At 49.4% G+C, this 15,541-nt stretch overlaps 1 protein-coding gene across 1 annotated transcript in view; it reads left to right on the forward strand.

The window, feature by feature from the left end:
- The window catches only part of RRP12 (ribosomal RNA processing 12 homolog), a 135,287-nt gene that overhangs the window by 61,520 nt on the left and 58,226 nt on the right, over positions 1–15,541 (forward strand). The window contains exons 19-24 of the mRNA XM_082268363.1: positions 281–348; positions 2,070–2,163; positions 4,613–4,771; positions 7,005–7,085; positions 8,320–8,425; positions 15,212–15,319. Of these exons, the coding sequence (XP_082124489.1) occupies positions 281–348; positions 2,070–2,163; positions 4,613–4,771; positions 7,005–7,085; positions 8,320–8,425; positions 15,212–15,319 (616 nt within the window). The remainder of the gene's footprint in view (positions 1–280; positions 349–2,069; positions 2,164–4,612; positions 4,772–7,004; positions 7,086–8,319; positions 8,426–15,211; positions 15,320–15,541) is intronic.

Consider the following 15,541-nt stretch of genomic DNA (forward strand, 5'->3'; position numbering starts at 1 on the left):
CTACAGAGTGCGGTGTTGGGGAGCGCGCCGCCTACAGAGTGCGGTGTTGGGGAGCGCGCCGCCTACAGAGTGCGGTGTTGGGGAGCGCGCCGCCTACAGAGTGCGGTGTTGGGGAGCGCGCCGCCTACAGAGTGCGGGGTTCAGGAACTGTTACCCCCACTGCAAGTAAGTAAGAAAAAATATGAACAGATTTTTAGTCAATTCTGTAGCTCCTCTCTGTTATTCTCTATATTGCTGCTAATTGATCCTCCTCTATTAAATGATTCGGTTGTGTTCCTAGATGGTCAGCGGCTTCTTGGATAAGGCGGGTGTGAAGCTGACAGAGCCAGACAGTACCGAGTCCGTGCGGTGAGTCTTCATGTGTTCCGTTTCAATAATAGCTATTTATAATTTAGGAACAAGCATCAATATGTTAAATATACTTTGATAATGTCACCTTCGATGCTAAGAACGAGCCCAATGAAAGTTCGATATGAACGTTTCCTGAGTACAGGAGAGAAAACACGGCTGCACAGCGGTAGAGGAGTACCGGGGATCTTTGGCATGCATTGAAGGGTTCAGATTCCACAGCCAGAGAAATATTGATAGCATTCCTTTTATTTGTAATAAAAATCAATTTCAGATAACGAAATCGCAAATTCACAAGAGCAGCATGTATCCACTTTTTCAGTGTGCTTAGCGATGCGTTTTAGCCCTCATTCACACTGAGGACGCATTTGAAAAGCTGAACTCGCACGATTTCATACCCGCATTTCAGTGCGAGCTCGGGGGGCGATTTGACAGACATCTGTGCGGGTTCCTGCACGGATGTCTATTGAAATTGACCCCAAACTACTACTTTTGGCAATCTGTGCGGCGCCGCAAAGTCGATGTCAAACCGATTAGGACGGTGCCAGTGTTCTGTCAGAATACCGCTACCTATCAGATTCTGCTATCGGAAGTGACGTACGGACTAGAACAACATACTGCGCATGCGCTATGCGTTCCAACATGGCCGCTATGCATTCCAATAGGTTTCCTACTGTATCTGAACCACCAACCCACACTGTACTTGTGGTCTTCCGTCAGTATACGGCTTCCTTGCAGTCATGAACTATATACCAGATTTTCCCAGCCGCCCTCATACAAAGCTAACAAGGAAAAAAAAAAGGAGGGGAATGGCGCTGCCTACAAAAATGGAAAGGTCACTATTCCAATAAAGTTATTGCGTGTACGAACTACGAGAGATTTTGTCATTTTTGTTATTTTTTTATTTACTAGTAATGGCTGCGATCTGTGATTTTTTTTTTTTTTTCCCGGGACTGCGATATTGCGGTGGACAGATTGGACCCCTAACTGACATTTTTGACACTTTTGGGGGTACCAGTGACCTTACTACAGTAATCAGTGCTATACATATGCACTGTTACTGTAATAATGACACTGGCAGGGAAGGGGTGACACTGGCAGGGAAGGGGTTAACACTTGGTGATCAAGGGGTTAAATGTATGCCTCATACTTACTGATGGTTGGGGGAGGGGGTTCTGTGACAGACACAGATCACAGGTTGAGCTATGCTGAATCCTGTGATCTCCTCCTGTCTGTCACATAGAAGATCCGCCTGCTTTGCTTACACAAGCGGGCGGATTTTCTCACTTTCCCTGAAGATTGGGGAAGAGAGACGGTGATCGCCGCCTCTCCTCCTCCGGCCTGCCTCCCGCTGTGCGAGCCTGTGGCGGCGCGTGTGCGCCGCCGAGACAGCTAGGAATCCAGCGACGTAGGGCTGCCACTGTGCCGCAGTAGCAGCACAGTGAGCGGACCTAAAGTGGTTGAAGCGTACCTGTCACCTTTCCCATGCTGTCACAAGGCGGTTTGTTAATCAGCTGATTCACTGGATGAATAGCTATGCAAATGTTGTTTTTTCTTATTCCGTGCTTGGTATTCGTATTATCTGCTAAAACAGTTTGCAATATAGAGTGTGGGTATCTAATCCTACACTTCAGGCTCGCCCCCACAGACTGCTCTCCAATCATTGTCTGTATTGTTATATTAAATGTAAACATCTCATTCATTCATTCTTTTCTTTGTAGACTTTCTGTGCTGGATCTCATTGTAGCCATGGCTCCCTACGCTGATGAAGCCTCCATGACCAAGGTCTACCAGACTATTCTTCCCTATCTGGAGGTAGGTGACAATCGTGTCTTTCACCCGATTAGTGACACGTCATTCACCCGACCTTGGCCTTATTTGTTGCCTTTTAGATTTACAGTGACGTTTGTGCAATTAGTTCTCAAAGAACTTTCCTCCTCACAAGCCTTTATTAGTGGAAAGTAGAAGTCACTGATACAATAGTAAGACTGGGAGTAAATTGATGGCTTATAGAAGGTTTTGACTATAGAACTTGGAGTGAGGGGGCGCTAAACTCAAATCAATAGTGCATTAGTAATAACCATAATCAGATTGTAGCGCTAATAGAAAATGAAATTAACCAGATAATAAGATCTGGCATAAACCTTAAAAACCAGTTTCTTAATCCTTGGAATGAAAAAAAATCACTTAAATATCCCGGAAATAGCTAGGATACAGTAAAAGTACTTGGACACCTCTCCTGAAAGAGGGGGGAGGGGCTTGTCAAAGTTCATGAATGTTCCTTCCACAAAACGGTACATGATAATAGAGTGAGAAGATATCATGACGCAGTATGTCATTAACCTCCCTGGCGGTCTGATTATGTCAGGATTTCTGTGCTAAAAGCGCTACATTGTTTTGCATGGAAATCTGTTGTTTTATATTTTAAAACTCCCCTCCCTCCTGCGATTCCCCCGCCGTCCTCCCCCCACCCCTGCGATCCCCCGCCGTCCTCCCTGCGATCCGCCGTCCTCCCTGCGGTCCTCCGCCCCCCCTGCGATCCTCCACCCCCCCCTGCGGTCCTCCACCCCCGCCGTCCAACTGCGATCCCCCGCCGTCCAACTGCGATCCCCCGCCGTCCAACTGCGATCCCCCGCCGTCCAACTGCGATCCCCCGCCGTCCAACTGCGATCCCCCGCCGTCCAACTGCGATCCCCCGCCGTCCAACTGCGATCCCCCCCACCACCCACCCCCTGCGATCCCCCGCCTCCCCCGACGTCCTCGCCCCTGCGATCCCGCTGCGTGCTCGGCCAAGGCCGCTACTTGTCTTCCAGTTCCCTTCCCTGCGAGCGTTTGGGGGGGGGTTGAACCGGCAGCAATTTCAAAAATGTAAATACACCAAATGAGATGATACAAAGCTGTGATCCTAACGGATTACGCTGTATCATGCCATTTCACCACAGGATTTCACCTGGTGACTTTTCCAGTGCTCTGCCTGTGCTTTTCCAGTTATTTGTCCAAAAAGCGTTCTTTTTGCGTAAAAGCGATTTTAGACGAACTGGATAACAGCGACAGCGAAACGGAGTTACTTGAAGAACTGAGCGATTCGTGGGAAAATTTGTCATCAGGTACGGAAAGTGACGACAGCGACAATTCTGATGTCTCTTTCTGGCACATCGCTTGTGGAATTTGGGGAGAATATCAAATGCGATGTGCCAGAAAGAGACATCAGAATCCTCGCTGTCGTCACTTTCCGTGCCGGATGACAAATTTTCCCACCAATCGCTATCGCTCAGTTCTTCAAGTAACTCCGTTTTGCTGTTGCTGTTTTCCAGTTCGTCTAAAAGCACTTTTGCGTAAAAAGAATGCGTTTTGAACGCCATGGTCGTTCTCCATTTTCCAGGCACAAAGAACTGGAAAAGCACAGGCAGGGCACTGGAAAAGTCACCAGGTGAAATCCTGTGGTGAAATGGGATGATACAGTGTAATCCGTTAGGATCACGGCTTTCTATTATCTCATTTGGTGTATTTACATTTTAGAATTTGCCGCCGGTTCCACCCCCCTGCGTCACAACGCTCACAGGGAAGGGAACCAGAAGACAGGTGCCGGCATCGGCCGAGTACAGAGCGGGGGATGGCTGAAGGACGGTGGGGGATCGCAGGAAAGGGGAGTGTGATTCTGGAGTAATCCTGAGTGTGGCCCGGGGTTACTGCTTTTGGTACTGAAAATTAATCCTGAGCCACACTCGGGAATACCATGGTTAAATCATTGTACGGCAGACAGGGGAGGTGCACATGTAGTGGTTAACACAAGCTTGTAGTGCTTCGCTCCTTCACCCCACATGCAATGCAAACTCGCCAGATGCTAACTTGTAAAGCGCCTATCATCCACACACTGGCATTCCTTAAATGGTGCCTCCACCCCAGGGTTCCCAATCTTAGTATGGTAGAAGGACCGGTTCATACTCTCTCTTCAAGAAGTGTTCCTAGAACCTAGAAGGAATGGAGGCGTTTATGGGATGATTGGTAAGGATCCTGTGTCTGGCTGCTTGGTAAAAAAAAAGATAGAATATTATTTTATTTCCTTTAATTCTTTATTTGTAAGGATTCAAGAAATGGTGATGACCACTCTAGTTTGGGCACATCTTCTTTTTTTTTTTTTTTTCTTGGGGGAATTTTCCAGTCAGGTATCGGCCTTCGCTGGGATTTCATTGGTTTTCCCTTTATGTCCAGCGATATATTATTGTGTCCTTTTATGTTGTATTATCTCCTCTTTCTTCATCAGGAGAAAAATCACAGCTTGCAGAAAAAGGCGTACCGGGTGCTGGAGGAGATCTGCGGAGGCGAGAGGCCTACTTGCGGAGAGTTTGTTACTAAGAACTTGGAGGAGCTAAAGAAAACTCTGCTGGGTTCCCTGAAAAGTGCTTCTTCTCCGGCCAAACGGGTGAGTTGGTTTACGATACTTTTACTCTCTTTTTTTTTTTTTTTAAAAACAAATAGAAGGGGGTGTGGCTCTAGGTCGGGGGTCAGCAACTCAGTCACAGTCTACCAGTTGATCGTGGCCAGGCCACTGGTAGATTGCGCCCTCTGTTTGCCAACCCACCATCTGCATAAGCTTAACCACTTGCTGGCCAATGTAGCCATACACGCTGTACCGTTTATCGTTGCTGTTTGTTTTTTTTTTTTTTTCCTAAACCGGCAGTCGGCTCTTGTAAAAGCAATCCCAGTGGCTAAATAGCCACTGGATTGCATTTACAAGAAGCGGGAGTGGACATCCCCCCCACCCCCTGCAGCTTCATCAGGTTCTCCCATCTCACTAGGAGTCTCAAACCACCAGCCGGTGCTTCCACTAGCTGATTATGGAGCCCTGCAAAGACAGGATTGGCTTTGTTAGGCTCTGTGATATAGTAATCCGGACGCTATGACGTCAAATCACTTCCGGGCTACCCAGATGTAAACGGCGCCATTTCTCTTTCGTTCATCGACAGACACAGTGCTCCATAAATCATAACTACTGGGTTATATTGCCTCCAGGAGTAGGACTAGGCAGAACAAAAAACACCTGGCTACGCCCATGGGCCGTCCTCAGCTTGGTATATAACCCCCCCACTCTGCTCTAGGTAATCGTTTTAATCTGTCTAGTCCTAGGTCTGCAAGGACCTAGGCTCCCGGCTGGGATCTCTGGTTCAAACAATTTTCTCTATCCTTACATCTTTTTTTTTTTTTTTCTCTCGGGAGATCTACAATCAACTGCCGGGCTGGGCGACGGGCTGGATAATCTAAATCCAGTGGTTCTCCCCAGCCAGCGAGCGCGTGCAGACAGCAGCTATGCTCTAGTTTGGCCACGAGTTAAATATCTTGCAGGGTCGCATACGACCAGGCTTGGGTCTGAGTTGCATCAGCTGTTCCTTGGCCCACAGCTCCCCTACTTTGGCGAGTTGTTCTGCCTGGAGCGTTACCTGCACCATGGACGGTTAAGTACAGTCCCCCCTCTACCCTTTTGGCGTGTTTTTTTTTTTTTTTTTGCGGTGGATGCGGGTAACCTCCAGGGACGGTCAGACTTGCCGGAAGGTTCCCTTCTCCCATCCTTAAATCCCTCGCTGAGTTGGGCTTCCCCCACTCCCATTCCCCTGTCTGGATCTAGAGTCCGGTGGGGGGTCCTAGGGCAGAGAATGCAGCAGAGACCCCTGGGGGTCTCCCCCCGCTACCACCAGTCTGTAAGGGTCCTGGGATAGTGTGTCCCACCCTGGTTATCTGGAGGGGTCCCTTAGGTGCATGCTCTGCTGTTTGCAGTGTGGGTATAGTGCAGGGGGGTCCCAGTACAGAGACCGGTGTAGAGTGCACAGCAGAGTCTCCCCTAACATGTGTCCTACCTTCAGGGAGGGTCCCGTTGCAGAGGGTGCAGGAAAGATCCTGGCAACATGCTTCAGTGTTTGTAGCTGATGGTGGCCATTTTCCCTTAGTTCGGCTGGTGGCCATATTTGTGTAGTTGAATTATGTCAAGGGGGCCATTTTCCCTTAGCCTGGCTAGTCTCCGGTTGGCGGGCATGTTTGTCTAGCCAGATGATGTCACGGGGGCCCCTTTTACCTTAGTCTGCGAGATGCTGGAAACTGGAGCCTCGTGGGGGTGCCAAAGCTCAACCTCTTCCTCTTCCTGTGCCCGAGACATATGAACAGGGATAGTGTCCATGATGGTGCTGGATTTGAATTCTCGGCGCCCCTGTGGTTGGTAAGGTGAGTCTTTGGGGGTCCCTGTTATCTCTCTCTCTGCTGATAGGTACCCTGAGCCTTGAGAGGATCCTTTAGTGGTGCTAAAAGATCGTTTTTGTACTGCAAGGTCTTCCTTTCCTTATGGAGCCTCAGGATCACATCTCCCCACTGACCCCCTTATGGAGGTGGCAGGTCCCTCAGAACCCCGGCTTCCCATGGTTGTCCCAATGGTCAAGATGATCAGGAGCTGTGTCCTTTAATGAAAATCAGAGAAATGGATTTTACAGTAAGTTAGAAATCCAATTTTTGGTCACTCAGTTCCCTACAATCCTCCCCATTTATTTCTCCTGAATGAAGCCATGCTAGCTTCCTATATTTGTAATGATGTGCTCCTGCATGATAATTAGATAAAGATAAGTGGCTCGCTGTACAAGGAAACTTATTCATTCTTCTTTTTTTCCGGGTAGCCTCGTTTGAAGTGTCTCACCCATATCGTCAAGCTCCTTACCGCTGACCATGAAGACTTTTTAGCGTCTATTATTCCAGAGGTAAGACTGAGAAGTCCTATTGTGGGTGGGGAAATACAAGGATCTTGGGTATAGTTCAGCGCATATATTGAGACTTGTGTATGACTTCAATATCACATAGGGTCTTTTTCCTATAGAACACTCAATCTGCGGTACTTAGACCATAAAGGAGTTGTAAAGGCAGAAGGTGTGTTTTATGCTTTAAGATAGTCTTCTATGTGCAGCAGCCCCCCTAATACTTACCTGAGCCCCCCTCTTTATCCCATGATGTCCACGAGTGCCTTAGCTGTCTGGAACTCTCTCTCCCGATTGGCTGAGACACAACAGTGGCACCATTGTCTCCCTCTGCTGTCAATCAAACTCAGCCAATCAGGAGGAATAGTGCCCCATCATTAGGGTCAGTGGGAGAAATAGTGCCCCATCATTGCTGTCAGTGGGAGGAATAGTGCCCCATCATTGGTGTCAGTGGGAGGAATAGTGCCCAATCATTGGTGTCAGTGGGAGGAATAGTGCCCCATCATTGGTGTCAGTGGGAGGAATAGTGCCCCATCATTGGTGTCAGTGGGAGGAATAGTGCCCCATCATTGGTGTCAGTGGGAGGAATAATGCCCCATCATTGGTGTCAGTGGTAGGAATAGTGCCCCATCATTGGTTTCAGTGGGAGGAATAGTGCCCCATCATTGGTTTCAGTGGGAGGAATAGTGCCCCATTATTGGTGTCAGTGGGAGGAATAGTGCCCCATCATTGGTGTCAGTGGGAGGAATAGTGCTCCATCATTGGTATCAGTGAGAGGAATAGTGCCCCATCATTGGTTTCAGTGGGAGGAATAGTGCCCCATCATTGGTTTCAGTGGGAGGAATAGTGCCCCATCATTGGTGTCAGTGGGAGGAATAGTGCCCAAGGTCTGGATAAAGACAAGTAAAGAGCCACACATTGGGGACCACTGTTCTAACTTTTCCCCACTCCCCCCAATCCTAAACTTGGGGACCAAGACTTGTATGAGTTTCTGCTTTATAATTTTGACAGTGCAATTTCCATTTCCAGCTGTTGTAATTTTCCTGAAGAGCCATAAATACAGGTTTAGCTTCAGTGATTGTATTGTTGTCCTGCATAAAATGGACTTTATCCTCTGAGAAGTTCCAGTAATGTGAATGCGGTGCAGCTGTTCAGTATTATTGGACCGGAAGCGGGGGGGGGGGGGGGGGATTAAATGTTGAGCTGGATATGTGATTGAATTATTTCTCATTTAATGAAGGTGATGATTTGCACTAAAGAAGTGTCGGTGGGAGCGAGGAAGACTGCGTATACGCTGTTGGCAGATATAGGACACGCCTACCTGCGCTTCATCCAAGATCCAAAAGGTGTGCTATGGTTTGCTCTGACTCTATTGTTCTATCTGTGCTTAATACAATTTCCCACTTTGATAGCTCCCACCTCGGAGCGGCCCCATTGCACGCCCCCCTTTACACCTCGGAGCGGCCCCTTCACACCTCGGGACCCATTGCACAGTGGCCCCCATTGCACGCCCCTTTCACAATGCAGAGCGGCCCCCATTGCACGCCTCTTTCACAATGCAGACCGGCCCCCATTGCACGCCCCTTTCACAATGCAGAGCGGCCCCCATTGCACGCCCCTTTCACAATGCAGAGCGGCCCCCATTGCGCGCCCCTTTCACAATGCAGAGCGGCCCCCATTGCGCGCCCCTTTCACAATGCAGAGCGGCCCCCATTGCGCGCCCCTTTCACAATGCAGAACGGCCCCCATTGCGCGCCCCTTTCACAATGCAGAGCGGCCCCCATTGCGCGCCCCTTTCACAATGCAGAGCGGCCCCCATTGCGCGCCCCTTTCACAATGCAGAGCGGCCCCCATTGCGCGCCCCTTTCACAATGCAGAGCGGCCCCCATTGCGCGCCCCTTTCACAGTGCAGAGCGGCCCCCATTGCGCGCCCCTTTCACAGTGCAGAGCGGCCCCCATTGCGCGCCCCCTTTCACAGTGCAGAGCGGCCCCCATTGCGCGCCCCTTTCACAGTGCAGAACGGCCCCCATTGCGCGCCCTTTTCACAATGCAGAACGGCCCCCATTGCGCGCCCTTTTCACAATGCAGAACGGCCCCCATTGCGCGCCCTTTTCACAATGCAGAACGGCCCCCATTGCGCGCCCTTTTCACAATGCAGAGCGGCCCCCATTGCGCGCCCCTTTCACAATGCAGAGCGGCCCCCATTGCGCGCCCCTTTCACAATGCAGAGCGGCCCCCATTGCGCGCCCCTTTCACAATGCAGAGCGGCCCCCATTGCGCGCCCCTTTCACAATGCAGAGCGGCCCCCATTGCGCGCCCCTTTCACAATGCAGAGCGGCCCCCATTGCGCGCCCCTTTCACAATGCAGAGCGGCCCCCATTGCGCGCCCCTTTCACAATGCAGAGCGGCCCCCATTGCGCGCCCCTTTCACAATGCAGAGCGGCCCCCATTGCGCGCCCCTTTCACAATGCAGAGCGGCCCCCATTGCGCGACCCTTTCACAATGCAGAGCGGCCCCCATTGCGCGCCCCTTTCACAATGCAGAGCGGCCCCCATTGCACGCTCCTTTTCACAATGCAGAGCTGCCCCATTTTATTAAACCCATTCCGGCACCTTTACACCTAGCACAAAGATAAAGCATGATTTCTTTCATTCATTGATGGACACAGCTCCTGATCTTAACCATTGGGTTTTACTGCCCCCTACAGGAGTAGGAAACTTGGCAGAAAAAAGTCTGGCTACACCTTTGGGCAGTCCCAGGGGGTATACTTCCTCTCTCTGCTATAGGTACTCAGTTTTTTTTCTGCCTAGTCAAGACCTAGTTCCTTGCTGGGATCTCTGATCCTGTCAACTTTTTTTTATTTTTAGATTTTTTTATCCTGTTTTATTCCTGTCAGACCTACAATCAACTGCTGGACTTGGCGACAAGCTGAAAAATCTAAATCCAGTGGGCACTCCAGTCTGGCCAGAGAGCGCGCGCACACCTCAGGTCCGCGCTAGGTTGGCCGCGACCTAGCCCCACCAAAAGGGGGCTGACCCACGAGTTAAACGCTTTGTTAGGTTGCATAGAACGACAGCCCCCCCCCATTTCGATGGCGAGGAGTTCGGTGTTGAGCGGTGCCCGCCTTGTTCCTGGTATGATGTGGGCCCCTCCATGGCTGGCGATGGGTGGGAGCCGTGCGCCGCCTGCGACCAAACGATCAGCTGTGCTGGGGGGTCATTTTGCGGTAGTCTGCCATAGTAAACAGTGGCGGCCATGTCCGTGGAGCCTTCTGGGTGGCGTTTTCGGCAGTGGCTGCCCCTCCTCATTCCCTGGTGCTGACTCCTAAATTATTTCATTTCCTGATCGCTGCTCATGCAGTGCAGATTCTCCTGGTGGCTGTGGTGCCATGTTTTTGCAGGGTGGTGAGTCTGGTGGGGTCCTTTCCCTCTCTGCTGAGGATCGATTGTTTCTCTGTGACTGGCAACCGGGTGGGCTGCCAGAGCGTGGGGGGGTTGTCCCTTAGCACATCTCCCCACCTAAACACCTCTCTGAGACTGCGGGGCCCTCCGGGTCCTATCCATCTATCGATGCACTGTCGGTGGTCCTGGAGTCCTTTGTGTCCCCGGCGGAGGTAGCTTTTTGTCGACGGGCTATCAAAAAGTAGCCCCAGCCTTCCCCTACCGCATCAGATCCTGAATCTGATTCTGCCACCGCAGACGTGGGTCACCCTGTTGGGTCTGTGACCATGCGCCCTGAATCCTCAGATAGTGAGGAGGATTCCTCCACTTCTGCAACCGTGCACAAAAAGGCGCTGGTGGTTGCACTGGTTGTAGCTGTGCGTGAGACCTTAAAGATGGGGAACTCAGCTGCGACAGAGGCGCAGGTTCCCTTTGGCACTCACAAGCCATCCAGAGTGGAAAAGGTGTTCCCTTCCCCCTCCTATAGTGAAAAAATTGTCACTAAAGTGTGGGGACGACCAAAGTGATCCCTTAGCAATTTGGTAGGCGATGCCCCTATGAGGAGTCCATTCTTAAGAAGTGGACTCCGGTTTCCAGATTAAACAAGGCAACCATGATTCTGGTTGAAGAGTCCCCAGCCTTTAAGGACCCGGCTGACAAAAGGCAGAGGTTGTGGCCCGCAATATGTACACCCTGACTGGTTCTGCACTGAGGCCGATATTCACCATTGCCCTGGTGTCACAGACTCTGACCGAATGAGCTAGGGTTTTGCGCCTTGACCTGGAGGAGAACAGCTCCCCTCTGCCTTTGCTGAGCTGGTGGACCAGCTGGTCCAGGGCCTGCAGTTTTTCTGTAATGCCTCTTTGGATGCGGCTCCCCTAGTGGCTCGGCTCTCTGTTTCGGTGGGGTCCTTCTGCATGTGTTTTGGCTCAACTGCTGGCCTGCGGACCAGACTTCTAAAAAGGCCTTGACTGATCTTCCCTTTCAAGGAGATCGCCTGGTTTGTGCTACCCTGGATGACATCATTAAAGGTGTCACAGGGGGGAAGAGTACCTTTCTTCAGCAGGCTACTAAGGGCAAGGACCAACGTCTCCTTCTCAGCTCATAAGTTGTTTTTTCATCCCTCAGTCGACTTACAAGGGATTGAAGCCCTTCAGGACCTCCTGGAGGATCCAAGCGAACTTGGTCTGGCAAGTCAAGAGCGAGCTTTTCCAGACCGCGGACAAGACCCCTTCAGCATGAAGTGTGCCCTCACCCGTATCTGGGGTGGGGGGCGGCGTCTTCGCTGGTTCCCAGACCCGTGGACTCCCCTGGTACACGACAGGTGGGTCTATGAGATCATTCGGTCCGGCTACATGATCGAGTTTCGTTTTTACCCTCCAGTAAGGTTCTTCCTTCCAACGTGCGACTGTCCCCGGTCCACTTACAGACTCTTTTTGGGGCGGTGCAAGACCTTTTACTTTAGAGGGTGATGTTCCCAGTTCCAACTTTAGGACATTTTCAGGGTTTTTACTCAAACCTTTATACAGTCCCCAGGAAGGAAGGCAAGGTGCGTCCAATTCTGGACTTCAAGAAGCTGAACTGCTTTGTGCAGAAGTTCAGAATGGAGACCATTCACACAGTGGTGGTCGCTTCCCTGCATCAGGGGGATTTTCTTGCCTCCATCGACATAAAGAACGCTTACCTTCACATTCCAATATGTGTCGTTCTGCAACACTTCCTACGCTTTGCCGTGGGAGAGGAGCATTATCAGTTTTTGGTGTTACCTTTTGGTTTTGCCAATGCTCCTCGGGGCTTCACGAAAGTGTTGGCCCCGGTGCTAGCATTTTTAATCCAATGGGGGATCGTGGTACTGGGCTACTTAAACGACCTACTTTGGCGAGCGGAGTCTCCTACTGCTCTGGTGGAAAACCTGGAAATCAACATACGAGCTTGAGGGAGTTTGGCTAGATTCTGAAGTCTGCTCTGGTTCCGTCAACAAAGCTGGACTATCTGAGCCTGACTGGACTCAGCCTTAAGCCCCGTACACACGCGTCGAAATTCGGCCAGGAATTTTCGTCCGGCGACTGATCTGCCGATTTTCGGCTTGTTAGTATGATGCTTCCGACAACCGACTCCGACTTTTTGGCCGAAAAAATTCTGGTGTGCAGTCTAAAAAATTTTTGTCCTCCGTCAAAACACGTCCGATTTTCGTGCAGTCAGTACAGATTTCGACAGGGAAAAATCCTATGAGCAAGTCTAGGCATGCTCAGAGAAGAAAGAACACAAAGAAAGCAATCCAACACATGACATCACTTCTGAAGTAGAATTCTGTCGGTCGACAAAATTCGTGCGCAGTCTAGAGCACATTCCAACCAACAAAACACCACTCTGAACAAAAAAAGGACGACCGGTCGGCGGAAATTCGTTGCGTGTGTACTAAGCTTTAGCCAGAGTGCTCCTTCCTCTGGACAAACTCCAGAAACTGCAGGCTGTAATTCGTCTCCTGCTGTCCAGCAGATGGTCATCCCTCCGAACTTGCATGGGGGTGCTGGGCCTGATGGGGTCTACCTTCGAGGTGGTTCAGTTTGCACAGTTCCATACGAGGTCCCTGCAAGGGGGAGATTCTGGCCAAATGGGACAAAATTCCGCAGTCTCAGGACAATCAGATCGGGCTGAGCGGGGGAACGAAAGAGTCCCTGATATGGTGGCTTTGTGCTTCGGCTGGGCAAATCCTTCCTCCCCTTGTATTGGACAGTGGTCACTATGGATGCCAGTCTGTCCGGCTAGGGAGGCGTCCTCTGCAAAAATTCTGCTCAGAGGATCTGGACACTGGAAGAGTTTTGCAGGCTGCTGTTTAGAGGACCTGGTCCTCCTTGAGGGTGTATTGTTTTTTTTTTTCAGGGAGCTCATGTTTTGGTTAAGCTCCTGTTTACTTGGTTGGCTATTGTTAGCCTTGGGAGTTTTTTTTTTTTTTGCTGTTCCCACCCCTCATGTTTAACATTGCTTTAGGACGTCCCAATGGTTAACCACTTAAGCCCCGGAAGATTTTACCCCCTTCCTGACCAGGGCCTATTTTGCGATTAGGCACTGCGTGACTTTAACGGACAATTGCGCGGTCGTGCGATGCTATACCCAAATTAAATTGACGTCCTTCTTTTCCCACAAACAGTGCTTTCTTTTGGTGGTATTTGATCACCTGTGTGATTTTTTTTGATCATGCGCTATAAACAAAAAAATAGCGTCAATTTTGCAAAAATAACTATTTTTCACATTTTTTTATATGAAATTAAAAAAAAAATGTAAAAATCAATTTTTTAACATTTTAGGCTTTTTTTTTTTAGCATTTGTTTTATGCTGCATATGTTTGGTAAAAAAAATTGCAAAAAGCGTATTTTGATACGCTTTGCGCAAAAGTTATTGCGTTTACTAACTAAGGGAAAGATTTTTGTCATTTTTGTTGTTTTTTTTTTTTTTTTTTTTAAAGATTATAATGGCGGCGATCTGCGATTTTTTTTTTTTTTTTTTTTTTTTTTTTTTTTTTTTTTTTTTTGCGGGACTGCGACATTGCGGCAGACAGATCGGACCCTTGACTGACATTTTTGACACTTTTTGGGGTACCAGTGACATTACTACAGTAATCAGTGCTATACATATGCACTGTTACTGTAAAAATGACACTGGCAGTGAAGGGGTTAACTTTTTTTGAGAGGCAGGGGTTAAGTGTGTCCCTAGGGGCGTGCTTCTAACTGTGATTGGATGTGGCTACTGGTGTAAGAACAGAGATCAACGGTCCTACATAGTAGAACCGTATGATCTCCATTCTTACACAGGGGAGAATGACAGGCGGCTTTGTTTACATTAGCCGCCTGCCTTTCTCCCGCTGTAACGGACAATCGCGAGTGCCCGGCGGACATCGGGTCCGCCGGGGGTCCGTGAGCGAGCGGGAGCGCGCCTCCGGTGGCGCGCGCTCGCTCCTTAGAGCCTCACAGGCTAGCAACGTAGTCCTACGTCACTTTGCCTGTGAGGGGCTGACGGCCGACGTAAATAGTCGTGCGGCGGTTGGCAAGTGGTTAAGAAGATCAGGAGCTGTGTCCGTCAATGAACGAAAGAGAAAATTGGATTATTGACTTACCGTAAAATCCATTTCTCTGATGTTCATTGACGGACACAGCACCCACCCCTCTGTGGAGTTGTAATTCTTCTGATACTGCTTTTAACAAAACTGAGTATCTATAGCAGGGAGAGGGAGTATACCTCTGGGACTGCCCATAGGCGGAGTCAGACTTTTTTTTTCTGCCTAGTGTCTTACTCCTGGAGAGGACAGTATAACCCAATGGTTAAGATCCGGAATGGTGTCCGTAAAAGGGAGTATACCCCCTGGGACTGCCCATAGGCAGAGTCAGACTTTTTTTTTTCTGCCTAGTGTCCTACTCCTGTAGGGGGCAGTATAACCCAATGGTTAAGATCCGGAATGGTGTCCGTGAATGAACCTCAGAGAAATGAATTTTACGGTAAGTCAAAAATCCATTTTTTTTTTGTAGCATTTCTAATAAAAGGCCTTGTATTGGTTACTTTATGGTGGGTATGATTGCGTTGTAATAAAACAAAAGTCAATGTGTACCCAAGTAACTTCGCCATGATTTTGGTGATCTTTTCTTCTTGTAATATGCCAATACATAACTATATATCATACAATTGTTTTTCTTGCAGAGGCCATGGAGCAATACCTAAGTATTGTCTACGCTGGGCTCACCGGTTCTGTCACCATGATCAGCTGTGCAGTCCTCACCCTGACCCGACTCCTGTTTGAATTTAAAGGTAGGGGTGCCTGTCCTATATCATCCAAGGTGGTTGTGTGATACCCTTATATACTTAAGCTCCTTCTTCTCATGAAGATAAAATATAAATGGTGAATGTCTGATCAGCAGAGACGGCATGCTGGGCATCCAGTAACATTCATCTTCATCTTATGGGAACACATGAAAGTGAGAATGTCCCCTTCCACAAAAAGAGCTTCCAACTTTATTCACATCGTGGGAA

Source organism: Pelophylax lessonae (genome assembly GCF_965119305.1).
Source record: "Pelophylax lessonae genome assembly, chromosome: 9".
In the NCBI taxonomy this organism is placed as follows: Eukaryota; Metazoa; Chordata; class Amphibia; order Anura; family Ranidae; genus Pelophylax; species Pelophylax lessonae.